The sequence below is a fragment of the Meles meles genome, chromosome 7, assembly GCF_922984935.1.
Source record: "Meles meles chromosome 7, mMelMel3.1 paternal haplotype, whole genome shotgun sequence".
Taxonomy (NCBI): domain Eukaryota; kingdom Metazoa; phylum Chordata; class Mammalia; order Carnivora; family Mustelidae; genus Meles; species Meles meles.
Window position 1 is genome coordinate 64,675,710 of NC_060072.1, and position 27,398 is coordinate 64,703,107.

The window sequence follows — 27,398 nt, forward strand, 5'->3', positions numbered from 1 at the left end:
TTGCAGCTAGAATAGTTCACAGACATCTCAAACTTAGCATGTCCAAAATGAACTCACAGTCTTCCCACTAGCCTTCCACCTAGTTGCCTAAGCTGAAAATCTGGCATTATTGTTGAAAGTTCTCACTTTCTTACCTTCTCCTATGTGCAATCAGTTATCTATCTACTTCTCTCTGTTTTTATACACTCACCTTAGTCCGAACCCTCAAAGTCTCATACCTGGACTTCTGCTCTTATCCTTTCCATTCTTCACACTAAAGCTGCTGCTTCTGCGGCCACTTCTTTTGGGAAGCCTCTTCTACTTCTCTTTCCCATACTGAATTCTTACTGACCCTTCAGGTTTCACTTTAAACACAGTTTTTTCAGAGAGCCATCCCTGACCACCTTTCTACCATTGTCAGTTCCCTTCAGGTTCTCTTAGGACCTGTTAGCTCCTTGTACCTTTCTGTAGCACCTATCATGGTTGCAAGTAAATAATTGATTATGTTGGTAGTTATCAGCTCTATGTCTTCTGCTGTAATGTAAGCATGGTGAAGACAGGCACACTCTTCTCTTACTCGTTGCTGTAGTTTTACACACAGTAGAGGCTGAAGTCACTGAATAAATGAGGGAATGAATGTTTACTTAAAATAATTCCCTTTTCTGTCTTTGTCTTTTCAGGTGTTACCTCCCCTGCAAAACCATCTTAAGCAGGAGTAGTTAGGTGTTCTCTCTTCTCTGTTTCAATAATGTCTTGAACATACCCTGCAGCATCATTGGTCACATTATTTTATAACCATTGGTTTGTGTGTTTGTCTTTTTTACCAGACTGAACTTTCTGAAGAGATTATTTCCATATTTGTCTTTTGAATTACCAAGATCTAATGTAATATATGACATAAATATTTATTAAAGGAAAAAGGAGGGAGAGAGGGAATGAAGGGAGGAGAAAGGAGGAGCAAACAGACCTATAATTTGTCTTTCATTTGTATAATAAGAGAAGGCATAGAAGTCATAACACTATAGGAGATGGAAAAAGGAATTGTAAAAATTCTAGCCAAACCACCTGAAATAGTGCAGAGAGATAATAAGGACATGTAGTCACTCAAGGACGGGGATACACAGCACTGTGTACAGCTTACCTTGGCTAAAATAATCTGATTACAATGGCAGTCAGGTAAACAATGACAACCCTAAATGTTCAGTTTTATTGTAGAAGAGCTGGTTGGATAGGGGATATTGTTAGTAAAAGACAGTATTAGGGATAAAAAGAGATTGTTGAATACCCTAGTGAACGAATCTTGATTTATGTCTCAAGTTTTCTGAAAAATAAACCTGACAATTCATACAAGAATTCCTACTTTTAAAAATGAAAAGGCAGTAGCATTTTCCAAGTCATGGTTCCCAGATTAGAAATTTAATTTTACTCTTTTGGATTCGTAGGAAGAGAATTTAAGAATTCTTACATCTGTTATCTGTAGCACAGAAAGTCATTCTTTACTTTGAGCACAACTTTTGGCAAGCTTTTCCTGTAAATGTTTGAATGCATGCTCAAGAAAGCTACAAAACCTTAAGGGAATATTTGGCAGCTGTGCAAAAGCAGTTAAAGCTGTAATGTTATGGTTTATGATGTCAGGAAAGCCTATCAATTAAATTAAATCTTTATTTTGACTTTGGAGGTCACCACATTTCTGTATTGCCTACTACATGTAAGAAGAAAACTATAGACTTAACCAAGAGAGGAGCCAAATCTGATCCTACACCCCTAGCTGTTGTTTTTGTTTGTTTTCTTGTTCATTTGTTTATTTATTCATTCAACAAATATATATATGGCATGCACTACCCCAAATAAATATTTGAGCATAGCCTGGAGCAAGAAGGATTCAGATCTTCTTCCTACAATCTTTATCGGTTATAGTAGATGTGTCAGATGAGTTTTTAGTCCTAAATCACCAGAGGATCTCCTCCTGTTATAATGAAAGCAGTTTTAATGTGAAGATATGACTATGAAAATATCCTGCCATGGCCTTTCCTTACACAGCTATTCCCAAGATTAGGAATAACAATTTTCCTCTAACAAATTCAGGTTTTGTGTGTTTTACCTAACTGTGTGTCTTATTCTATCCAAATATACATAGTAGTTTAATTTTTTTCGGCATATATAAAAATAATTATGTAAAGCTACCTTAGTTATTTCTAGGTCTCATATTCAGTGATATGAAATACAAAGAAATTTTCACTAACCTAATAATAGTAACCTTCATGGTTTTGCTTTTTATATTTATTATCAGTCACCATTTATGGCTCCAAATAGTGTATTGTTCTGTGTTTGGTACTCTTATATGTTTACAGTCATAGCAATATGGCACCAGTCCTTGAGTCATTTACAATCTAGAGATCCAAACAAAATAGAGAAACTGGTAATGTGTACCAGTTTATAATGTAGCATTTGTATACAGCAGTCCAAGACTTTCATTTCTTCCCTCTTCACTAAAGACTTTTCTAGAGTAAAAGTGACATTTTAATGGCATTTATAGGATGAAAACAGTATTTTTTATGGAATGATAAAGGAAGGTTCTTTAAGATAGTATTTATGTGCAAACTTAAAGTAAGGGAGTGTCTCCATTACCTATTGCTATATAGCAGACCACCCTAGTACTTACTATTTAAGAGGCTTAAAACGTGGGTTGTGGGTTAGCAATTTTTTTTTTTTTTTTAAATAAAAGGCCAGGTAATAGGGTGCCTGGGTGGCTCAGTGGGGTAAGCCTCTGCCTTCGGCTCAGGTCATGGTCTCAGAGTCCTGGGATCGAGCCCTGCATCGGGCTCTCTGCTCAGCAGGGAGCCTGCTTCCCCCCCTTTCCCGCCACCTCTGCCTGCCTCTCTGCCTACATGTGATCTCTTTGTCAAATTGTCAAATAAATAAAAATAAAATCTTTTTTTTTAAGATTTTATTTATTTATTTGACAGATACAGATCACAAGTAGGCAGAGAGGCAGGCAGAGAGAGAGAGAGGAGGAAACAGGCTTCCCGCTGAGCAGAGAGCCCGATGTGGGGCTCGATCCCAGGACCCTGGGATCATGACCCAAGCCGAAGGCAGAGGCTTTAACCCACTGAGCCACCCAGGTGCCCCTAAAAATAAAATCTTAAAAAAAAAAAAAAGACCAGGTAATTAATAGTTGAGGCATTTTTTAGGCCATACCATTTCTGTCAGTTACTCATTCATCTCTGCTGCTGTAGTGCAAAAGTAGACATGGACAGTGCTTAAATGGATGAGCACTATTGTGTTCCAATAAAATTTTATCTACAAAAACAGGTGGCAGATTGGACTTGAGCTAAGCACTAAAGTTTTTTGATTCTTTCTTTTTAAAAAAAAACATTTATTTATTTGAGAGAGAGAGAGCCTGCACAGGCAGGCAGAGTGGCAGACACAGGCAGAGGGAGAACCAAGCTCCCCGTTGAGCAAGGAGCCCGATGTGAGGACTTGATCCCAGGACCTTGGGATCATGACCTGAGCCAAAGGCAGCCACTTAACTGATGAGTCACCCAGATGTTCCAAGTTTGTTGACTCTTGATTTAAAACAACAAAACTATTAACTTGGCTTACAAATCTGCAATTTGGGTAGGGTTTAGCAAGATAGCCCCTCTGCTCTACTGAGTATCAGTTAAGAGTGGTTCAAAGGGTAAAGACTGGAGTCATCTGAAGGTGCTCCAGGGCTAGGAACATCATTAGGGAATCTTGTCTCTGTGTGATCTAGACACCATGTGGTCCCTAGCTTGGTAGCTTCAGGTTAGTTACATTTCTTAATGTTGGCTCAGAGCTCCCAGTGTCTGTGACCAGAGAGAGAGAGACGGAAGTTGTATTGCCTTTTCAGCCTGAAAACTCACTCATTAGTTACTTGTTACCTTCATTACATTTTACTTGACTAGACCAGGAGTGGACAAACCAGCCCTTAGGCCAAATCCAACTGGCTACCTATTTATAAATAAAGTTTTGTTGGAACAAAGTCATGCCCATTCCTTTATGTATTGTCAGTGGCTGCTTTTACACTACCGTGGTAGTGCTGAGTAGCTGTAACTAACATTTTAAGGCCTGCAGAGACTAAAATATTTATTAGCTGGCTTTTTACAGAACAAGTTTTCAGGTCCTGAGTGTAGGCACTTTCAATGAGCCATCCATGGTCTTAATGCTGTTGTAGACATTGCTGCTTCAAACGCTGGGGTGCATGAGCCCCTTTGGATCACTACATTTGTATCTTTGGGGTAAATTCCCAGTAGTGCAATTGCTAGGTCATAGGGTAGCTCTATTTTCAACTTTCTGAAGAACCTCCATACTGTTTTTCAGAGTGGCTGCACCAGCTTGCATCCCCACCAACAGTGTATGATAACCTCCCTCCATCTTGCATTCTGTTCTCACCCACAGAAAACATGTGTCACTTCCTTAGACCTTCATGTTCTGTCTTGTGGTCTTTTGCACACGTGTCCTCTCTGCCTTCTCTTCATCTCACTAACACCTATACTCATCTTCAGGTTTCCACTTAGACTTTTATTTTTTTCTGGTAGCTCCTCTTTTCTAATTAATGTCATCCTGTGATGTTTTTCCCATGGCAGTCTGCATTTACGCTACCATAGCACGTCCCGTACTTTATTTACAGTTCATGATTTTTTTTAGTCATCTGCTGTCCTTACTGGACTGGAAGCTCCATAGGAGCAGGAACATGTCTGTCTGTCTTTCTAACCTGTACTATCATCATAAGGTCTGACTCATAAAGACACTTCGTAAGTGTTTTGTTGACAGTTTGAATGATGGACATGTAACTTTAAGGTGAATTGCATTTTCTTAGTAACATGAGGAGAACAACTAAATTTCACATCAGATTCATTTTTAAGTCTGAACAAGAAAAATGTAATAACTGTGGTAAAATTATTTCTATGCAGAAAGCATATTACAGTACAAAAATAGAAATATAAAAATTAATAATGATCATTATGTTAGTATAGTTAATTACAAGTTTTTTTCCTTTAGGATATTTCAGATTTTCTGTAATTTATTTTATTTCTTTTATTTAAAATGTTTTAAAAAATGAACTCAAATTGCATTTTAAGAATCTTAAAGATAGCATCTTCAGCTCCTCAGGTTACTTTGTTCCCAAGTTTGACTGAATCCTGGGTCATTACCAAGACCTAAAACATAATACCTACTGGAGCCAGTCTAAAATGTCTTTGTTTATACTCTTCTTCTTCAGTAAATCAAAAAATCATTCCATTTTTAAAGTTTCTGTTTCTAAGATCAAGTCTCATATTGTTGTTCAAAGTAGTGAAAATGAGGGGCACCTGGGTGGCTCAGTTGTTAAGCGTCTGCCTTCGGCTCTGTCCTGGGATGGAGCCCTGCATCAGGCTCCCTGCTTGGTGGGAAGCCTGTTTCTCCCTCTTCCCACTCCCCCTGCTTGTGTTCCTCTCTCACTGTCTCTCCCTCTCTGACAAATAAAGAAATAAAATCTTCAAAAAAAAAAAGTGAAAAGGATACTCTTGTTTTTATTCTTCTTTTTTTCAGTTTATCAAATGAGCCTTCATGTACTTCCACATTTCTCTGAAATATTACCATCGTTGCTCAAAAAATGGTACTTATATTTATTTGTAAAGTGTCTTGGAATATTTTGCCTTCAAGTCATTGATAAAGTCAGGCTCAGAGAAGTCACATGTGGTGCTGAAGGTCAGAGGCTGGAGTAAGAGGTTTACTGGGAACAAGTCAAAGATCTTTCCATTCTTAGTCAGACCTCCTGAATGTAATACACAGTAAAGATGGTTCTCCTTGTATATATTTCTTTTAAAAAATAGTTTTATCATTGTGTCAATGAGGAACTTAAAATGTATTTCTCACTTAAGGGTGCTGCAAATAATATTAAATATGGATAAAACCTCTGTGTCCTTTGGAGACCTGTTATGTTAAAAACAACAAACATTTTTTCTAGTTTGAAGTTATTTGTGTACTGCATTCTGATCCTTTTCCCCCTTTCCTCCACAGTTGTGCATGCCTAAAGGGCTATCTTTCAGAACTCAGACTGACAACAAAGACCCTCAGTTCCACTCATTTATAATTACCCGGGAAGATGGCTCTCGTACCTATGGTTTTGTTCTGACTTTTTATGAAGAAGTTACCAGTAAGCAGATCTGCACAGCCATGCAGACGCTCTACCAGATGCACAACGCCGAGCATTACAGCAGTGTGTATGCTTCGTCCTCCTGCAGCATGGATTCGCTGGCCAGCAGTATTGATGAGGGAGACAACACTTCCCTTTTGAAACTCCAGCGGTACAACTCCTATGACATCAGCAGAGACACGCTGTATGTTTCAAAAAGTATATGTTTGATCACACCCCTGCCTTTCATGCAGGCCTGCAAGAAGTTCCTCATCCAGCTTTATAAGGCAGTAACCTCCCAGCAGCCGCCGCCCTTGCCACTTGAGAGCTACATCCATAACATTCTCTATGAGGTACCCCTTCCACCTCCAGGGAGATCACTGAAATTTTATGGTGTTTATGAACCCGTCATCTGCCAGAGACCTGGGCCCAGTGAACTCCCCCTTTCTGATTACCCTCTTCGAGAGGCCTTCGAGCTTCTGGGATTGGAGAACCTGGTGCAGGTGTTTACCTGTGTTCTTTTAGAGATGCAGATCCTTCTCTACTCACAAGGTAGGTCTTCCTGGATTTTAAGTCTCCCCCAGAAAAGTGCATATGAATCCCAACTATTGCATTTCCATGGGGTATATTACTAGAACCAAATAATTAATGGTCAGAGGTCTTCTGTTTTGTGTAAAAGGAGCACCTGTTTTAGGTGGGACCAGAGGCTAAGATAGTACTTCTCTTTGAGGTGTCAGTGGCTGTGAAGAAAAACAGGAAAGCATACAAAAGCCTGAATTTGGCTGACTTGAGTGTATTTACTTTTTAATGAGAATAGGCCCTTTTTTCCAGATAGTACATAATCATAATAAAAGAAACATACTTGTTTTCATAATGGAAGTGAGAGAATGATGTTAGTACCAAGAACATGTAGCTGTCTTCTTTTTTGCAGATGAGTAAAGGTTCCCATCAAAACTCAGTTGACATTGGAAAGGCATAAATAAAATTGTTGACTCTGAAGTTTCCTAAGGCAATCAACTTTGGACCTTTGCCTGTGGGAGATATCACTAGTTGTGGCTTTCTTGATTCTAACAGTTCTAGTAGAGTTATGTGGGGTGTTTTTGTTTTATTTTGTTTTTATTCCCAAAAGGAAGTTATCTTTGTGATGTTTCTCATTCAGCATTCTCCCAGCACATACTTAAGAAATTTAACAGAATTTGGGTTTTATTTGATGAATACATTTATGATGGCTAATGTTGAGCTTAAACTTAGAGCACTGGCTCCAACCTGAACATGATTTTGCAGAGAAAATAGAGATGCTCTATCTTTTTTTTTTTTTCCATTTTATTTATTTTTTCAGCGTAACAGTATTCATTGTTTTTGCACAACACCCAGTGATCCATGCAATACGTGCCCTCCCTATTACCCACCACCTGTTCCCCCAACCTCCCACCCCTGACCCTTCAAAACCCTCAGGTTGTTTTTCAGAGTCCATAGTCTCTTATGGTTCGCCTGAGATGCTCTATCTTAACAAATAGCAAGTTGAAGGAAAATATAAAATGGTTGCTGCACGTCAATGGGTTCTTTGAAAAATGTGGCACAAATATTTGGGTTAGCTTTTTGCTAACTTGTATTTAGGCTAGCAGAATTGTAGGTGCAGTCTCCTGATGGCTGCCATCAAGCTTATTTTACCACTTCCCTTTTTTTCTTTTCTGTTTTAAATTAGAAGTGAGGCTGAGCCAAGTAGGCTATATTTGTACTTCCCCATCTTGTGTGTATGTTGACACTATTTGTGTGTTGACAGCCCTTCATGAGGTTGTATTTTCTTCAGTTTATCCTACATAATGTTCTTTGATAATGTGTTCTGATGTCTCTATTTTTGTTGTCAGGAAGTTCTCTAATGACCAATCGAAATTCTCTCTTTTCCTCTTGCTCTTACTTTCTTAGGGTTTATCATTACCTGCAGGTCACTCGTTTGTATCTAAAACATGTAACTTAGTAATTCTCTCTTTCTGTTTCTTTCTTTCTTGCTTTTTTCCCTGAAAACAGCATACTACGGGGTAGGGAGTTAGAGAGTTGCTGGAAGGGGACAGGGCGTGGAACTAGATACCCTCAGGTGTATTAACCTATGAGAAAAAATAATTTCAGTCCTAGATTAACAAGGGATCTTCAAGGTCATTTGGTTCAGTTTTAGCTCTGCCTAGAGAAGCAGTTTGGACCAGAAAAAATATTGGTTTTTAAGTCATAACAATGCTAGATTCAGATCTCTATCACATTACTAACTGTAACCATAGACAAGTTATGTAATCTTCCTGTCAGTTAATTCATCTTTATGGGGATAACAGGATTTTTCCCTTCTCTCTCACTGATTTATTATGAAGGTTAACTAAGAAAACTACAGACTGCTTTGGGTAGTTTGGCACTAAATGATAGCTGATATTATTGTAATTATTATTCATTTTATTAGTCCTACACAATCCTCTATAAATTACGTATATTTTAAGTTCGTGGGTCCACCATATTACTGCATTTAAAGTATAGCTTTGTTAGATTAAGTAATCAAGGCATTTGTTTCAGGGTTGAGAGCCTAATAAATGTTCTTTTATACTGAATGTTAGGGCTTTTTTTTTCTTAGCAAAAAAAATCCTTTCATTGTCACACATTCTCTTTTAAAAAGCACTGTGTGTCTCACTGCATGTGGTCTGTCCTGAGCTCTCATCTTTCCGCTGTTTGATTAGCTTATCCCAGGTGGTTCATGGAAGCTGTTGAAATGTTATAGTTGATTAATATCTGCCAGTTTAATTCAGTTTCAAATGAAGAAGCATGAACATGTTTAGTACTAAACGAGGTGTTTTTTGTGGGTTTTTGTGGGATTTTTTGATAGTTTGGTTTTATCCCGAGAACAACAGATGAATCTGGAAGTTATAGGACTCTCTTTCTCTCTGCGCGCGCGCGCGTACACACACACACACACACACACACACATTTACACACACATTTTAAGTGTCCTACAAAAGAAAGCTTCATATGGTAATTTTATAACCATTCACTGAAATCACTCTGTGTTAGGAATTGGCTGTGCTTCTCTCTTCAACAATGAGTTACAGCTCTTACCTGTATTTTATTAAAGGGAAGTTGAGGCTCAGGGAAGCCAAATAACCTTCCTGAGATCACACAGATATTAGGTAGTGTTGTAGAGCTAAGAATGGGGCTTGGATCTATCTTTCTCCAGAGTACTTAATTGCCATGTTAACTGTATTGGACACTGCACTTCACCTTTCCTTACTGTCTCAATATTTTTAAATTATTAACTCACTCGAACAATCTGTTAGAAAGGGATCGTGCTAAATAACTATAGAGTATAAAATGAAAGCTCTGTATAAATGCAGATTTTAATACTGGCAATGTCTTTCCCATTAGAGAAAAAGATTTCATTTAAATGAATGAAATAAGAGTCATTATGTTGATTTGTGCTCTGGTGCCCTCCTTCATTCTTACCGTGTTAAGGGGGTTTTAATAACACCCAATACTCCAGTTCTTATTCACTAATACCGCTATGCCATAAAATTTTAAAACATTGTAAGTGCTAAACAATTACCGTGAAAACCCAAAGTGAATCAGAATAGAAGGGTTTTAGTGATGAAAACTGTCCTTCTAGACTGATTTGAAAATCTGGTCCATAACCCATTTAAACAGATTCAATCTGCTATTTAGAGAGTGTGTATATCACACTCACTTTGTGGTGGTAAATAACTAGAAATTTTAAGTAGAGAATGCACCCAGGAGATAGAAGCTCTTTTCCAGGACTCCAAATCAGAAAAAATCACTTTCTTCTGCACCCTGGAAGTACATGGAACAGGATAGGGAAGTTTAGAGTATGATCCTCTTTTCAAAGGAATAGTGACAGAATAAAAGAACTTAAATATGAGTGCCTAATTTTTGATACCAATAATTAAAGTCTCAGGAACAATTTTGGGGTCTTGCTTTCCTTCTTTGACTCCACAGCTCACACTGGACTGCCATGTCAGCCTGTGTGCCTTCACAGTGCCCCTCTCCCCTCCTTTCTTCCCTTCCCTCTAGTAAGTTGTGCATCAGTTAACCTTGTCAGAAAGTAGACCACTTAAAGCTCTCTTGAAAAAGTTGGAAGTCTCCTAATCACAGATTGCTGCTTGTGCTCAACTGAACACCATAGCTTATTGGTTATAGGGTTTTTAAACCATAAAAGCTAATTTGGGTATTTTAATGGAAGAAAGTAGGTTCCCATGACCTATACCTAAAAGCAGTAGAACTTAACTAACTTTGGCCAGTGTCTTTATATTAGCTTTATTTTGGGATAAATAGAATTTTAATATTAGGACTTTTTGATGTTTTGTTTCATATTCAAGAAATTAATCATTTGTCAGTTACATGTGTAGCACATATCTTCATCTAATTTGTGGCTCGTAGTTTTACTGATCTTTGATGAATTAAGATACTCTTAATATTCATGAATTTGCGGGGCACCTGGGTGGCTCAGTGGGTTAAGCCTCTGCCTTCACCTCAGGTCGTGGTCTCAGGGTCCTGGGTCGAGTCCCACATTGGGCTCTCTGCTCAGCAGGGAGCCTGCTCCCTCCATCCTCCGCCTGCCTCTGCCTACTTCTGATCTCTCTCTTTCTCTCTGTCAAATAAATAAATAAAATCTTAAAAAAAAAAAAATAGGGGTGCCTGGGTAGTTCAGTGGGTTAAAGCCTCTGCCTTTGGCTCAGGTCAAGATCTCAGGTCCTGGGATCGAGCCCCCGCGTCAGGGTCTCTGCTCTGCGGGGAACCTGCTTCCTCCTCTCTCTCTGCTTGCCTCTCTGCCTGCTTGTGATCTCTCTCTGTCAAATAAATAAATAAAATCTTAAAAAAAATTTCATGAATTTGAATTTATCAGTCTTTTTTTTTTTTTTAAGATTTTATTTATTTATTTGACAGGCAGAGATCACAGGTAGGCAGAGAGACAGGCAGACAGGAAAGGAAGCAGGCTCCCTGCTGAGCAGAGAGCCTGATGCAGGTCTCGGTCCCAGGATCCTGGGATCATGACCTGAGCCAAAGGCAGAGACTTTAACCCACTGAACCACCCTGGCACCCCAACGGTCTTTTAACTTAGAACTTAACTTTCTGTTTCGGAAATTCTCTATTCAGAGATCATAAAAACAGACATTTTTTTTTCTAAATGTTTTAAACTTATATTTAGCATTTAAGGCCTTAGTCTTAAGAAATTGATTTTTTTTAAATTGATATTTCCTTGTTGTAAGGAAGAGATCAAATTTAATATTTTAGAAGTATCTCCAACTAGTTATCCTAGTCATTGAATAGACCTCTTTTTTCTTCTTCAGAGCAAGAATACCGTTAATGTCATATAGAAGTTCCTGTATGTGAGGGTATATTTCTGGTGTACTTCAGTTTATTCTGCCAGTCTTTCTGTCCCTCTACTAAATTACTGTAGCTTTAAAGTAAGTCCTGGCATCTGGTAGGATGGTTCCCTCATTACCTTATTTTTTTATCCAAGAAGTAGACTATTTTATTCAATATACATTTTTCACGTGTCTATATGTACATTACAATACAAAATAATGACATCATTTTAGCACTTTGCTGAAAGAGAGCCTTCAGAATCAGGTATTTTTTTTTTCTTTTAAAGATTTTATTTTATTTATTTGACAGATAGAGATCACAAGTAGGGAGAGAGGCAGGCAGAGAGAGAGAGAGGAGGAAGCAGGCTCCCTGCCAAGCAGAGAGCCCGATGCAGGGCTCGATCCCAGGACCCTGGGATCATGACCTGAGCGAAAGGCAGAGGCTTTAACCCACTGAGCCACCCAGGCACCCCTCGAGCCTTCAGAATCATTAATCCTTCAAAGCCATACCATCATTAGAACTTTATAACATAGATAATGCTGTGCTACAGATAATAACCACTACCTTCTTTTTATTGGAATTGTGTCAAATCTAATATGAGGACAATGACATATTTAAAATATTGACTTTTCCCTTCCATGAAAATGCTATATCTCTGTTGCTAAGGGTCTTGTTTATGTCTCTCAGTAAAGTTTTACAATAGTAGATAATTACAAATAATGACAGTTTTGTTTCTTCTATTCCAATATTTCTCACCTAAATTTCTTTTTCTTGCCCTACTATACTAGGCTCACCAGTACGGTATAGAATAGAATTTATAGTAGCAGGCATCCTTGTCTTTTTCCTGATTTTAAAAAGAACACATTTGTTTGTTTATTTATTTGTTTATATTTTGTTTATTGAGAGAGAGTGCATGGGGGGAGGGGCAGAGAAAGAGGGGGGAAAAGAACTTCAAGCAAGCTCCACGTCCAGCATGAGCACAAGGTAAGGGGTTGGCCTCAGTTTCACAACCCAGAGATTATGACCTAAACAGAAACCAAGAGGTGGATGTGTAACCAACCTAGGTGCCGCTGAAGAGAACACTTAATGTTTCACTATAAAGTATAACATTTTCTGTAGTGTTTTTGGTAACTGCCTTATACTAGGTTAAAGAAGTTCCTTTTTTTTTTTAAGATTTTTTTTTTTAGGGCGCCTGGGTGGCTCAGTGGGTTAAGCCACTGCCTTCGGCTCAGGTCACGATCTCAGGGTCCTGGGATCGAGTCCCGCATCAGGCTTTCTGCTCAGCAGGGAGCCTGCTTTCCGCTCTCTCTCCCTTCCTGCCTCTCTGCCTACTTGTGATCTCTGTCTGTCAAATAAATAAATAAAACCTTAAAAAAAAAAAAAAAGATTTTTTTAAAAAATTTATTTATTTATTTGACAGAGATCACAAGTAGGCAGAGAAGAGGAAGCAGGCTCCCCACCTAGCAGAGAGCCCAGTACAGGGCTCAATCCCAGGACGCTGAGTTCATGACCTGAGCCGAAGGCAGAGGCTTATCCCACTGCACCACCACCCAAGTGCCCCAAAGAAGTTCTTTTTATTCCTAGTTTGTTCAAGTTTTTAAAAATCATGAATTCAGGGGCACCTGGGTGGCTCAGTGGGTTAAAGCCTCTACCTTCGGCTCAGGTCATGATCCCAGGGTCCTGGGACGGAGCCCGGCATCGGGCTCTCTGCTTGGCAGGGAGCCTGCTTCCCTTCCTCTCTCTCTGCCTGCCTCTCTGCCTACCTGTGATCTGTCTGTCAAATAAATAAAATCTTAAAAAAAAATTTAAAAACCTTACTTGGTTATGATGCTATTTTTTTTATTATTTTTTAAATATGACTTGATTTGGTTGGCTAGTATTTTTATTAGAAATTTTTTTTGCATCTATGTGTTTTATTTTTTCAATATTTTACTTATTTATTTGACAGAGATCACAAGTAGGCAGAGAGGCAGGTAGAGAGAGAGGGGGAAGCAGGCTCCCTGCTGAGCAGGCTCCCTGCTGATGCAGGGCTCCATCCCAGGCCCCTGGGATCATGACCTGAGCCGAAGGCAGAGGCTGAACCCACTGAGCCACCCAGGTGCCCCTGCATCTATGTGTTTTAATGATTGGCTTATAATGTTCATTTCTTGTACTGTCTTTTCAGTTTTTAGTATTAAGGCTATTCTAGCTTTATACATTGAGTAGGAAAATGTTCTGTTTTTTCTGGGAGATAGAGATAACTTCATTTAAGGTTGTAAATATATGTTCCATGACTGTTTGAGAGAACTTGTCTGTAAACTGTTTGGTCTTGTTGGGAAGATGTAAGGTACCAGATAGTCTCTTTAATAGTTTATTTAGGTTTATTATTTCTCCTTCCGTTCCTGCCCCCCACCTTCTACCTTTTCTCCTCTTCCTCTTCCTTCGTCATCACCATCATCATTGTTGTCACCTATGATGTTTTACTATACCACAAGCTACCCCCTGGTATTTGACCGTGGATCCCATATAGCAAAAGAACCCTGGTAGTTAAAAGATGCTGGCATATTACTAGTCCCATTCAGTCATTAACAGTTCAGTCCATCATCCTTCTTGGGTGAAAATGTTTCCTAGTCTAAGGTCACTCAGGTTTGCAGACTTCTATTTGGTCTTGTCAGGTTCCAAAAGCAGTAGTGGTCTAAGCAATACATGGTTTCACCTTTGAAGGCATCTGGTATAATTGAGGTAAGAGACAATATTATCTCTTACTCTAAGCCTCTTTTGAGGTATTAATGTATATTGTATTTCCCTTACTGCATAACTCATTTATTCTTTCCTTTACCCTCAGCTACTAGTCCTCCTTTTTATTTAAACTCAGATGCTTCTACCTTTGGAAGGGCACACCTTAGTTTCCTGCTTAGATTCAGCTACAGTACAGGTAGATTTCAGGATTCTACAAGTGACAATAGAATCTAGCAGCCTCTTATACATTCCAGAGTCAGTCCTATGGGAAAAGAGGCAACAGTCTCCATTTGATTTTGGAATTCATCTAAACAATTCCTTCTCCGTTAGAGTGTTTCTCCAACATTACCTAGGACATCATGAGTATTTCAAGATTATTTCATGTCTTTCATTAATAAGAACAGTTTAATGTCCAGTAACCAAGCTAGTAATTGCCTCTCATGGAAGTTCTCTAGTCCAGCATCCTAATACTCATCACTGGGAGGTGCTCACAGATTTTTGCCATAGCCTCAGTCTGTGCTGTACATATAGGGCTATGGTACAGAATTTGTCCATACCAGGACTCCTGCTACTTTTCTACACTGTGTAGGCTCAGGCTGTCTTATTCCCATGTGGCATGTCTAGTTAATATTGTTTGAAGGGCAATTTATTTGCTTTCTATTTTACTTCTAGGGGAAGTATTCTACAGTCATACAAAATATCCATTGCCATAAAACACTCAGGTAAAGCCTATTTATTTACTAATTTTTTTATAGTTTAGTTAGTTTACATATTCTAGAGTAGAATTCAGTGATTCATCACTTACGTACAACACTCAGTGCTCACTCAAGTGCCATCTTTAATACCCATGACTCATCTAGCTCATGCCCCACCTACCTCCCTCTATCAACCCTCAGTGTGTTCTCTGTTGTTAAGAGTCTCTTATGGTTGGTTTCCCTCTCCCCTTCATTTCTCCCCTTCTGGTAAACTCACCTGTTTTGTTTCTTAAATTCCATATATGAGTGAGATCATACGGTATTTGTCTGTTCTGACTGACTTATTTCATGTAGCATAATACTAGCTCCATCCACGTTGTTGCAAATGGCAAATTTCACTTTCTTGATGGCTGAGTAATATTCCATGGGGTGTGTGTGTGTGGGTGTGTGTTTTTGTGTACACACACCACATCCTCTTTGTCCATTTGTCAGTCGATGGACATTAGAGCTCTCTCCATAGTTTGGCTGTTGTTGATAATGCTTCTGTAAACAGCATGGTGTATGTACCTATTCAGATTTGTATTTTTGTATCCTTTGGGTAAATACCTAGTAGAGCAATTGCTGGGTTGTAGGGTAATTTTATTTTTAACTTTTTTTGAGGAACCTCCATTATGTTTTCCACAGTTGTTGCACCAGTTTGCGTTCCCACTAACAGTGCAAGAGGGTTCCCCTTTCTCTGCATCCTCGCCAACCCCTATTGTTTCTTGTGTTTAATTTTAGCCATTCTTACTGGTGTGAGGTGATATCTCATGGTGGTTTCAATTTGTATTTCTCTGATGTTGAGTGATGTTGAGCATCTTGTCATGTGTCTGTTAGCCATCTGGATGTCTTCTTTGGAAAGGTCTCTAGTTGTGTCTTCTGCCCATTTTTAAACTGGATTATTTGTTTTTTGGTTGTTGAGTTTAATAAGTTCTTTATAGATTTTGGATACTAACCCCTTATCAGATATGTCATTGGCATATATCTTCTCCCATTCCATAGGTATCCTTTGCTGTGCAGAAGCTATTTATCTTGAGGAAGTCCCAATAGTTCATTTTTGCTTATTTCCCTTGCCTCCAGTAAAAAGTTGCTGTGGCCAAGGTCACAGAGGTTGCTGCCTGTGTTCTCCTATAGGATTTTGATGATTTCCTATCTCACGTTTAGGTCTTTCATCCATTTGAATTTATTTTTGTGTATGGTATAACAAAGTTTCATTCTTCTGCATGTTACTAGAATGTTCATTCTTCTGCATGTTACTTCTGCATGTTACTGCACTTTACTAGTAAGAAGAGTATCTAGTGGAAAAAAGACAGTCTCTCCAACAAATGGTGTTGGGAAAACTAGACTAATGTTTAGTTTTCTTGCTTTATCGAAGATTAATTGACCATTTAGCTCTGGGCTCATTTCTTGGTTTTCTATTCTGTTCCATTGATCTGTTTGCCTTTTTTTCTGCCAGCACCATGCTGTCTTGATGACTATAGCTTTGTAATACAGTTTAAAATCTGGAATCATGATGCCTCCAGTTTTGTTTTTCTGGACTGCTTTGGCTATTTGTAGTCTCTTGTGGCTCCATAAAAGTTGTAGGATTGTTCGTTCTATCTCTCTGAAAAAATGCTAGTGGTGTTTTGATAGGGATTACATTAAATATGTAGTTTGAGGTAAAGCCTATTTAAACATTGTAATTTTTACACAAACTTAAACTTTAATGCTTTCAACCTTAAAACTCTTACGTTCTTTCAATCTAATTGTAGCCCACATTACGACTTCACTAAAGGGTCTTGGTACCACAGTACATGAGGCTCCTAGAGTAAAGGAGTTTCAGAAACTTCTCTTTTCTCACTGACTGTTTTCCCCACTCTTGTGCATTAGGTTTTGGGTCTCCACAAGGGGATGGGCCAAGAGACCTTGGTCCTTTTGTCAGTCTTTAGATTTTTTTTTTTTTTTTTAAGATCTGTTTATTTATTTTAGTGATAGTGAGCACTTGCATACAAGTGGCGGAGGGGCAGAGGAAGAGAGAGAGAACACCTACAAGCAGACTCCCTGGCTGAGCACGGAACCCCACAGGCCTTAATCCCAGGACCCCTGAGATCATGACCCGAGCCATAGCCGAGAGTCGGGCTCTGAACTGACTGAGCCATCCAGGTGCTCCTGTTGATCCCTGTTGATCTTTGTCTTGATTACTCTGCCCGACTGTTGCCCTAGATGATTGCAGGTCTGGTTTCTCATTATAATCTTTGCCTTTCCCACATTTTAAATTTCTCTAAACAGGAGTAAATAGACCCAACTTGTTTGGCATGTTTTAATGTAAGAGTACCAACAAGGGGTTCCTTTGGTCTATCTAGCCTTAGAGAGTATTGTTATTACGACTTTGTTTCAGCCCTATCAATGTCTATATTATTCATCCCATTTTTCAATAATCGTCTAAAGATTTACACCCTGCTAGAATGAGTCACTTGACACTTATTTTCCTTTTCCTCTTTGTTTCACTCCTATCAGTATTTGCTTTATTCACCCTATTTCTTGATAACCTACAAGATTTTCACCCTGTTGGGAAAAGTCCCTTGACTCCCTTCTGCCACTCCACATATTCTTGTTAATTTAATACTTTTATTAGCACCTTTAGTATTCATGAGGAGCAAATTCATTCAAGATTGCAAATTTGAGAAGGCTTCTCTGACTGATTTTGTGGCAGTAAGGTTACATGAGGTATTTATGCAGAAAGAGCCTCCAGCATTTACCGTGACCTGGGTAATGGGCATATTCAGTGGGTGAGTATCCCAGTTACTATAAAGCCAATCCTACAGAGCTTGCATATGAAGCCTATTAACTGTTTCATCTAGGATGTTCCACTTGGTATTTAAGAGGGAGTCAGGCAGTCCCCTTTCCTCAGGATAAACAGACTTTACAAAAACTTTTATCCAGTCCACCAGACTATCTGTTCCTTCAGGAGTAACCTGCTATGTGTGTGGATCATGGATAGCTACATGTGATCCTCTCATAGTTAGTTGTGGGTCTTACTTACATCAACCCAAACATGCTCTTCTACCCTGCAGCATTTCAAAACAAAGATACCATTCCTGAATTACTCTCTCAATCCATTTTAAAAAAGGGTTCTTTAAGAAGTTGATACTGATCTACAAAATGAGATAGCTCCTTCACATTATACCCCCTGGTTTCAATAGCTTCTTGGTTTTGCTCCACTCTGCAGTATAAACTGGAGTGACCAAAGGTCTCTTAGAAGTGCTATTTGTTGGCCTCACATAATTTTTTCCTTTTAGGGCAGCCTTAAGGCTACTCAGCAGAAGTTCAGCTTGGTATAATGTCAGGTGTGACCCAGAACTCTCTTAATTTTATTTTTTTTATTATAGATAACAGTAATGAAGGGATTATGTATTGCATTTTTTTTCTTACCGGTTTGCATTTCCTCAGGCAGCTCATGAACCAGTTTCCCTGGAGCTGGATTCATCTATAAATTCCATTGGTAACTCTTACCTTCCGTAACTTACCTCAGCTGCTGTTCCATACCTTTGGTGGCCATCAGGCTACCTAGGAATCAAAGTTTTCTCATCCCCCACACTTCTATCCTTTCTCTTCCCAAACCACATATTTCTGTGAATCTGGGCCTTTCTAGTGAATCCTACATTTTCTGAAACGGAATGATAGGTGTTTCCTGACACTAAACAAGAGCTTCTTTGTTTTCTACCACCAGTCAGTTCGACAGCAACTGAGTATGCAACAATTCAGTTCAATTCTGATACTATTTACTTGGAGTTAACATCAGACTCCGCAGGTTTAGGGGTTTGGTCTTCACTTCAGACACTAGCTACAAATGGGGTGTCCAGGCAACCCTCATTGCTGCCTAGACAACTCCACATTCAGGAGTTTACACAACCCACCACTCAGACTCAGTAACTTGTTTAGAAGAACTCACAGAACTCTGGAAAGCATTTTCCTTACCGTCACTAGTTTATTATAAAACCTAAAACTCAGGAACAGACAAATGGAAGAGATTTGTAGGAAATGCCCTGAGGGTGGGGGAGGGTGCTACAGAGTTTTCATGCTGCTCTTGGGACACAACACCTCAGTGTATCTCTCCAACCTAGAAGAAGCTCCTTTGGCTCTTCTTGAATCAATTTATTTAATTTTTTTTCTTGAATCAATTTTTGTTCATTTATATTTTCTCTAGGAACAAGTTTCTAAAACTTTCAGCTTATTTGCCTAAAACTTTCAACTTTTTGCCTAAGGTCTTAATATTTCCTTTTCTTCATAGTCTCTGCTTTATCTGTAGTTTTGTCTCCCTTTTTATTCTGAATACTGTTTATTTGAGCCCTTTCTCTTTTCTCCTTGCTTATTTTTACCTGAAGTGTGTTGATTATGTTACTCTTTTTAAAGAACTTTTATCCTTGTTAATATTCATGAAGAATATTTAGATAAAGAAGTAATAAATACATCTTTTTTTTGTTTAGTTTCTAGTTCCATTATTGTTCTTTTCTTTCTACTGTTTCCTTTGGACTTAATTTTTTTTTTTTTTTAAGATTTTTTTTTTTTCAATCTGCCAGTGATCACAAGTAGGCAGAGACAGGCAGGGGGGTGGAAACAGGCTCCCTGGTGTGCAGAGAGCCTGATGTGGGGCTCCATCCCAGGACGCCAAGATCATGACCTGGGCCGAAGGCAGAGGCTTAACCCACTGAGCTACCCAGGCACCTCCTGGACTTAATTATTTTAAATCTACCTTTTACCCCTCTCCCTGGATATTAACATTTGAGTCTTTGAGCATTTGGATCTTGTGTTGGCTACATCCCATAAGTCTTAGTGTCTAGTGTTTTGATTATTTAATTATAAGAATTTTTAAATTTTTTTATTTTGACCATTTGTCTGGCTTTTCTTCCTTTTTTGCCTTTTTTTTTTAAAATAACTGAAATGGCTTTTTTTCTCATTGCAGTTTTTTTTTCTGTGTTATCAGCTCTGTTTCCCTTTCTTAATGGTAAATTTTGGAATTTTAACATAAACACTTAGTCTTATGTCAGTGAGAATCTTTAAAATATTAATCCTTTGGGGCGCCTGGGTGGCTCAGTCATTAGGCATTGCCCTTCAGCTCAGGTCATGATCCCAGGGTCCTGGGACTGATCCCTGCATGGGGTTCCCTGCTCAGTGGGAAGCCTGCTTTTCCCTCTCCCACGCCCCCTGCTTATATTCCCTCTCTCGCTGTGTCTCTCTGTCAAATAAATAAAATCTTTAAAAATACTTATTAATATTGTAAAATGCTTTAATTCCAGTCACCCCCATCATAGCTTATTTGATAGTTATTCAGAATTTTGTTAATCCTTCATATAGGACATTTTTACTTTATACACTTGATTTTGTTTAACTTTACCAACTATTAGACGAGATCGGGCGCGTTCAGGGTAGTATGGCCGTAGACTAACTTTACCAACTATTAAATAACAAATTCAACCAAGTAAATTATAAAGATGTAATTGTCTTTATTAATTCATGAATTGGGCAGTATCCCATCTAACAAATACAGGAGTGCTCCAAGGGTCTATAGAAAGGAAAAGTTTTTTGTTTTGTTTTGTTTTTTAAAGATTTTACTTATTTATTTGAGAGAGATAGTGACAGAGATAGTAAGAGAGAGCACAACTGGGGAGGAGAGGGAGAAGCAGTCTTCCTCCGAGAAGGGAGCCCGACGTGGGGCTTGATCCCAGAACTTCAGAATCATGACCCGAGCTAAAGGCAAACCCCTAATTCAGTAAGCCACCCAGGTGCCCCTGGAAAGGGAAAGGTTTTTAAATGTAGGATAAGGAAGTCATAAACAGAAGAAAGGATTATTTTGGGTGAGGTCACCTTCCTGTGGGGACAAAAGGATCTCACTAGGTGGATTACCTCACCAGTGCTGACCAGGAAATTCCAGACTGACCAGTTAAGACTGCTTTTCTTGGGGGGAGGTTGAAACTGTAATTAGATTAGGTACTAAGTCCTGGGGTTGGTAACATGGCCTAGTATAAGTAACTCCATTTTAGATCTCTGGTTTTCTTTTTTTAAATTTTATTTTTTTAAAGGTTATATTTCTTTATTTTCCCTAGAGAGAGCTATTTTCCCTAGAGAGAGCAAGAGAGCACAAGTAGGGTAGGGGGTGGGAGGTAGGTAAGGGACAGAGGGAGAGAGAGAAGCAAACTCCCTGCTGAGCAGGGAGCCAATTCAGGACTCAATCCCAGGACTTTGGGCAGATGCTTAAGCAACTGAGCCACCAGGCTCCCCTGTGGTTTTCTTTTTAATACCACAATTGCTGTTTCTTGAAAATTCACATTCTATTTTGTATCTTAAATAGTTCTTGGTTCAGTCTTCTTCCTAAAGTATATCCTTAGACATTCCCCAAATGAGGTGACATTTTCTTTTTTCTTTTTTTTTTTTTTTAAAGATTTTATTTATTTATTTGACAGAGAGAGATCACAAGTAGGCAGAGAGGCAGGCAGAGAGAGAGGAGGAAGCAGGCTCCCCAGGGAGCAGAGAGCCCGATGTGGGGCTTGATCCCAGGATCCTGAGATCATGACCCGAGCCGAAGGCAGCGGCTTAATCCACTGAGCCACCCAGGCGCCCCGAGGTGACATTTTCAATGAGATTTTGTTCATCTGAAACTGTTTTCCCTTTGCCTGTGTTTTTGAATGATTTTATTAGATATTAAACACTAGGTTAAAACTGGTTTTTTATTTTCTTTCTCTTAGCACTTTGAGAGTAAGATGCTACCATCTTCTGGTTTCCAGTGTAGCTGTTGAGAAGTAATTTATCACAGTCACCCTAATTGTCCTTTCATGGCCAGAAATCTGTCTTTTCACTCTGGCTGTATATAAGATTTTCTTTTTGCCTTTGATGACCTATATTTTGACTGCAATTTATCTAGATGAGCGTTTTGTTTTTTTTATTTGTTCCTCTTGTGATTCATTGTGAAATCTAAGGTTAATGTAATTCAATAGTTTTTGGAAATTTTTCAAACATCTTTCTAAATATTGCTTCCATCCACCTTTTTTCCATTTTTCCTCCTGATACTTTAATTAAACCTGTTAATCTGTTTCACTCCATTTTCCATATCTCTCAACCTCTCTTTTTGTCTTTTTGATGCATTCTGGGTGATTTCTCCATATCTGTTTCCCAGCTTACTAATTCTCTTTTTACCTGTGTTTAGTCTGTAGTTAATCCTTCCTTTGACATTTTACTTTCAGTGGCCCTAAAACAGTTTTACGCCTTAATTCTTTCTTTAATTTCCATAAACATATTAAATATACGTATTTCATATTATTTATCAGATAAATTCAGTATCTAATGGGTTAAAGATTGAGGGTTTATTCCTCTAGGAATGATTTATATTTTCTTTCACCAAGCATCTGAGTTCACTGGCAACACAGGTCTACTTTACTAGTATTTTTTTAAGTAGGCTTCACACCCAGCGTGGAGCCTAACGTATATCTACTTCATTTTTTAAATATAAATTTAATTAATTAACATATAGTGTATTGTCCGTTTCAAAGGTAGAATTCAGTGACTCATCAGTGTTGTATAATACCCAGTGCTCATTACATCACCCAGTTACCTCATCCCCCCCCCCCCCCGCCCCCCGCCCCCCGACCCTCCAGCAAAATTCTCACCTTTTTGTTTCTTTGGGGCATACAGCAGATAGCATGAGTTTGGGCCCTAAACTTACCCAAAAGCTGGACAGTAGATAGGAATTCTCAAAAGACTTTCCCCCCACCCCCTTCCAGAGTTAGGGGCAGGCCAGACAACTTTCCTGATAGTACATTGTTTCTTTTATTATTCCTGTTTTGTTTTTCCTTTCTTGATCCCTTCTCCTTGAGGTTTCTCCCATGTAGACCCTAGCTTTATGCAAGAGTATCTACTGTCTGAATCCCAGTCCTTCTTGGACTTTGTTCTTTAAACATGCATAGAAATAAAACTGAGATGTAGGTGTCCCTTGGATCAGTATATGCTTCAAAGACCCTTAAATACTTCAGCTTTACCATACTGGACTCTTGTTCCCATTTTTTTTTCCTGGCCTCTAATGACCTCTTCCCGTACTTTTTGCAAATCCATTCATTCATGAGTTTGGTGTTTTGAAATTATTTTATTTAGCGTTTTTTAGTTTAGACTAGGCTCTAGTTTTTAGTTCTAGTCCATCATACTGCCATTAATACTGCCATAATAGAAATACTTAAAAAAGATCACTGAATTAAAATTAAAATGAACAGATTGCTTATGTCAACTATTACAGAATATAACAACTGCTAGGCATAATTTAACTATTAATAATATAAAATGGGAAAATAATCCATGTCTGTTTTCTCTTTTGCCAACAGTTACCCATTATTTTTAATCTACTTTAAACAATTTAAGTACATAGTTATATACATAGATACTTTTATCTGTTGAAATAATAAGAGATACTATTTTAGTAATGGATATTAGAAAATTATATTCTTATGAATAGAGAGGCGTATTTTCCTGTTAAGTAATTTGCTTTAAAAATGCCTGATGTCAATCCATTCCCAGTGCTTTTTGGAGGTTCTACAGAGTGTCATGGCTAACTTGTGATTAAAGTACTTTTTGTACTTTTTGCTCTTAAATTTGTGAATTAAATAAGAATTTTTAGGGGCACCTGAGTCAATCAGTCAGTTAAGTGTCTGCCTTCAGGTCAGGTCATGATCTCAGGGTCCTAGGATCAAGCCCCACTTCAGGCTCCCCACTCAGTGGGGAGTTTGCTCGAGATTCTCTCCTCCCTCTGCCCCTCCCCTACCATCCTCCCTCCTTCCCTCTCTCTCCCAAATAAATAAATAAATAAAATCTTTTTTAAAAAAGAATTTTTAATAAAAAGCAATTCTCAATAAATACTTCATTCATTACCTATTTTTGAGAACCCTATTTGAATTTGAAACACATGTATATTTTTAAAAAGTCATCTAACATCAAATGAAACTTCCTTTTTAAGTTAAATTCAAATTATTCATTCTCATAAATTATCCATTTTTTGTGGATTCTTTTGCCCACATATTATTTTCATATAGCTTAGGGTTTAACAAGTTGTTAAAGATTTATGTATTTATTTGAGAGAGAAAGGGAAAGTGGAGTGGGAGGGAGGGGCAGAGTTAGAGACTCTCAAGCCACCTCCCCACTGAGCATGGAGTCCCACATGGGCCTTTAATCACAGGACCCTGAGATCATGACCTGAGCCAAAATCAAGACTCAGGATACTTAACTGATTGAGTCACCGAGGGGCTGACCCCTAGTTAAGCAAGTTTTTTGGGTTTTTGTTTTGTTTTGTTTTGTTTTATTTCTTTTCACCGTAACAGAATTCAATGTTTTTGCACCACACCCGGTGCTCCATGCAATACGTGCCCTCCATAATACCCTCCACCTGGTTCCCCCAACCTCCCACCCCCCCCCCGCCCCTTCAGAACCCTCAGGTTGTTTTTCAGAGTCCATAGTCTCTCATGGTTCACCTCCCCTTCCAATTCCCTCAACTCCCTTCTCCTCTCCATCTCCCTATGTCCTCCATGTTATTTGTTATGCTCCACAAATAAGTGAAGCCATAGGATAATTGACTCTCTCTGCTTATTTCACTCAGCATAATCTCTTCCAGTCCTGTGCATGTTGATACAAAAGTTGGGTATTCATCCTTTCTTATGGAGGCATAATACTCCATAGTGTATATGGACCACATCTTCCTTATCCATTCGTCTGTTGAAGGGCATATTGGTTCTTTCCACAGTTTGGCGACCGTGGCCATTGTAGTTAATCAAGTTTTTAAAAAATTATGTTTAAAGAAGTACATACTGGGGTACCTGGGTGACTTAGTTGGTTGAGCATCCAACTTTTAATTTCAGCTCAGGTCGTGATCTCAGGGTAATGAGATAGAGCTCCAAGTTGGGCTCCATGCTCATTGGGGAGTCTGCTTGAGATTTTCTCTCTCCCTTTCCCTCTGCCCAACCCCCAATGCACGCTTGCTGGCTCTCTCTAAAATAAATAAATAAATCTTTTAAAAAAGAAATAGATACCATTCGCCATCTTAATTATTCCTTAGTGAACAGTTCAGTAGGATTAAGTATATTCACATTGTTACGCAGTCAGTCCCTAGAATTTTTCATCTTGTAACACTGGAAATCTGTAACTGTTGGACACTACCCATGTCCCCCTCCTTCCAGGCCCTAGCAACTACCATTCTACTTTCTGTTTCTATGATTGACTGCTTTAGATACCTCATATAAGTAGATCACACAATATTTGTCTTTTTGTGACTGGCTTATCATTTCATACAACATGGGTGAACCTCAGTGAACCAACATGGTTCATCCATGTTGTACCATGTGTCAGAATTTCCTTCCTTTTTAGGATTAATATTCCAGTGTGTATATACTGCATTTTGTTTATCCATTTATCCATTGATGGACACTTGAGTTGCTTTAACCTCTTAGCTACTATGAGTAACGCTACTAAAATCGTGGATATGCAAATATCTTTTCAAATCTCTTCTTTCAGTTCTTTTGGGCATATACCCAGAAATGGAATTTTAGCAAACTCTTAATACCTATTTGCTGCCAAAGACACTCTGGTTTTCTGTTAATAATATAGATGTGCTTTTAATCACTCCAGTATATCCCATTATATAACTAGCCATAACTGTAGAAATCAGATCCCTCTTATTAGGTGTTTGGGATATTACAAATAGTTTATGTTATAAATGACACTTTATATGTAACACATCATGTACTTATGTTTTTGTATACTTAGATGGTGAATTCCTAGAATCGGAATTGCTGGGTCAAAAATTCTGTATCGGGGCGCCTGGGTGGCTCAGTGGGTTAAAGCCTCTGCCTTCGGCTCAGGTCATGATCCCAGGGTCCTGAGATCGAGCCCCACGTCAGGCTCTCTGCTCAGCAGGGAGCCTGCTTCCTCCTCTCTCTCTGCCTGCCTCTCTGCCTACTTGTGATCTCTCTCTGTCAAATAAATAAATAAAATCTTGTGCTCGCTTCGGCAGCACATATATAATAAATAAAATCTTTAAAAAAAAAAAATTCTGTATATTTTTAAGCTTTTGATAGATACTACCAAATAGAAACCCTAGCAACTTATGAAAACACTTTTTCTCCACACCTTTGCTGTGATTTTCTTTTTAATTCTTTGTGAACATGATAAGCAAAATGTGGCTCATTATGCTTGGGATTTTGGAGATTGAATTTTTTTTATGTTGATTTGGATTTGTATTCTGTCTTTTGTGATGTCTTTGTGAGCTTTATGCAGTTTTTGTTGCTGTTACAGTAGTTTATTACGAAAACAGGTCAGTGTGGGGACAAGAGAACAAACAAGTACATTTGGGTTGGCTCAAGTGAAGTGTACTACAGCTTCTTCACATCATTGCCATACTTGCTGAGATCAGAGGTCAAGTTCTCTTCCATTAGGAAACTGATTAAAAAAAAGAAAGAAAGGGGGCTCCTGGGTGGCTCAGTGGGTTAAGCCGCTGCCTTCGGCTCAGGTCATGATCTCAGGGTCCTGGGATTGAGCCCCGCATCGGGCTCTCTGCTCTGCAGGGAGACTGCTTCCTCCTCTCTCTCTGCCTGCCTCTCTGCCTACTTGTGATCTCTCTCTCTGTCAAATAAATAAATAAATAAATAAATAAAATCTAAAAAAAAAAAAAGAAAGAAAGAAAACTGGTAATCCTAGCTCTTGCTTTGGGAGCTTCCACAGGCTGTGCCCTTCATTTTGAAGTGCTGTAGGACGTTGTTGGCAATATCTGAGATGAATTTCTGGAGCTAGAGAGATAAACCGAATGATGCATGCACTGGAGGATTCAAAGCCAGCATCAGGATTGTAGGTGTGCAATCTAGCCGTATCATGATGTTCATCAGAGGTATGCTGGCCACCACCGGCCTCAAACCTCCATCTTCAGCACCTTGCAGTATGCAAATCCCACTCAACATGGCCTCCTCCTCCTTGGATACTGAGCTGCTGGCCAACAGTGGAGCTGCCTTATGCCACTGCTGGTCCTGTGACCCCTACCTCAGGTGTAGCTGCAGGACCATCAGCTGTCCTGGTGGGGCTAACCTCGTTCTCCACAATAATGCTGGTGAGACAGGGCCTGAGATGGTGGAGGCAGGGCCCTCCCAGGTTCTGCATACAAGCCACTGCTAGGCAAATTTTTGACAGTATATTCTGTATAATGTGGTAAAGTGTAATTTTTTTAATGTCTAAATAGTTTAATGCTTAGATATTAACATAGTAATTTCTTAACACACACTTATTGACCACTTACTATGTGTAAGCTGATATTTAAAATACTTTAAAATAGTTATTATATTTATTAATAATAATGTGACATTATATTAATAATATATTAATATTGATATTAGTATTGAAAATATAGTATATTAAGATATAAAATATTTAAAATATTAAGTATTTTGAATATTATATATTATGTAAATATATAGGTGTAT

General features: G+C 38.6%; 1 protein-coding gene across 7 annotated transcripts in view; it reads left to right on the top strand.

Moving 5' to 3' along the window:
- The window catches only part of DENND5B (DENN domain containing 5B), a 216,369-nt gene that overhangs the window by 101,427 nt on the left and 87,544 nt on the right, over positions 1 to 27,398 (top strand). For all 7 annotated transcript variants that reach the window (XR_006819526.1, XR_006819523.1, XR_006819522.1 and 4 more), the window contains one exon: positions 6,001 to 6,667. Coding sequence is in view for 2 of the 7 variants with exons in the window: in XM_046010883.1 (XP_045866839.1) it covers positions 6,001 to 6,667 (667 nt within the window). In the remaining 5 variants the exon portion in view is untranslated. The remainder of the gene's footprint in view (positions 1 to 6,000; positions 6,668 to 27,398) is intronic.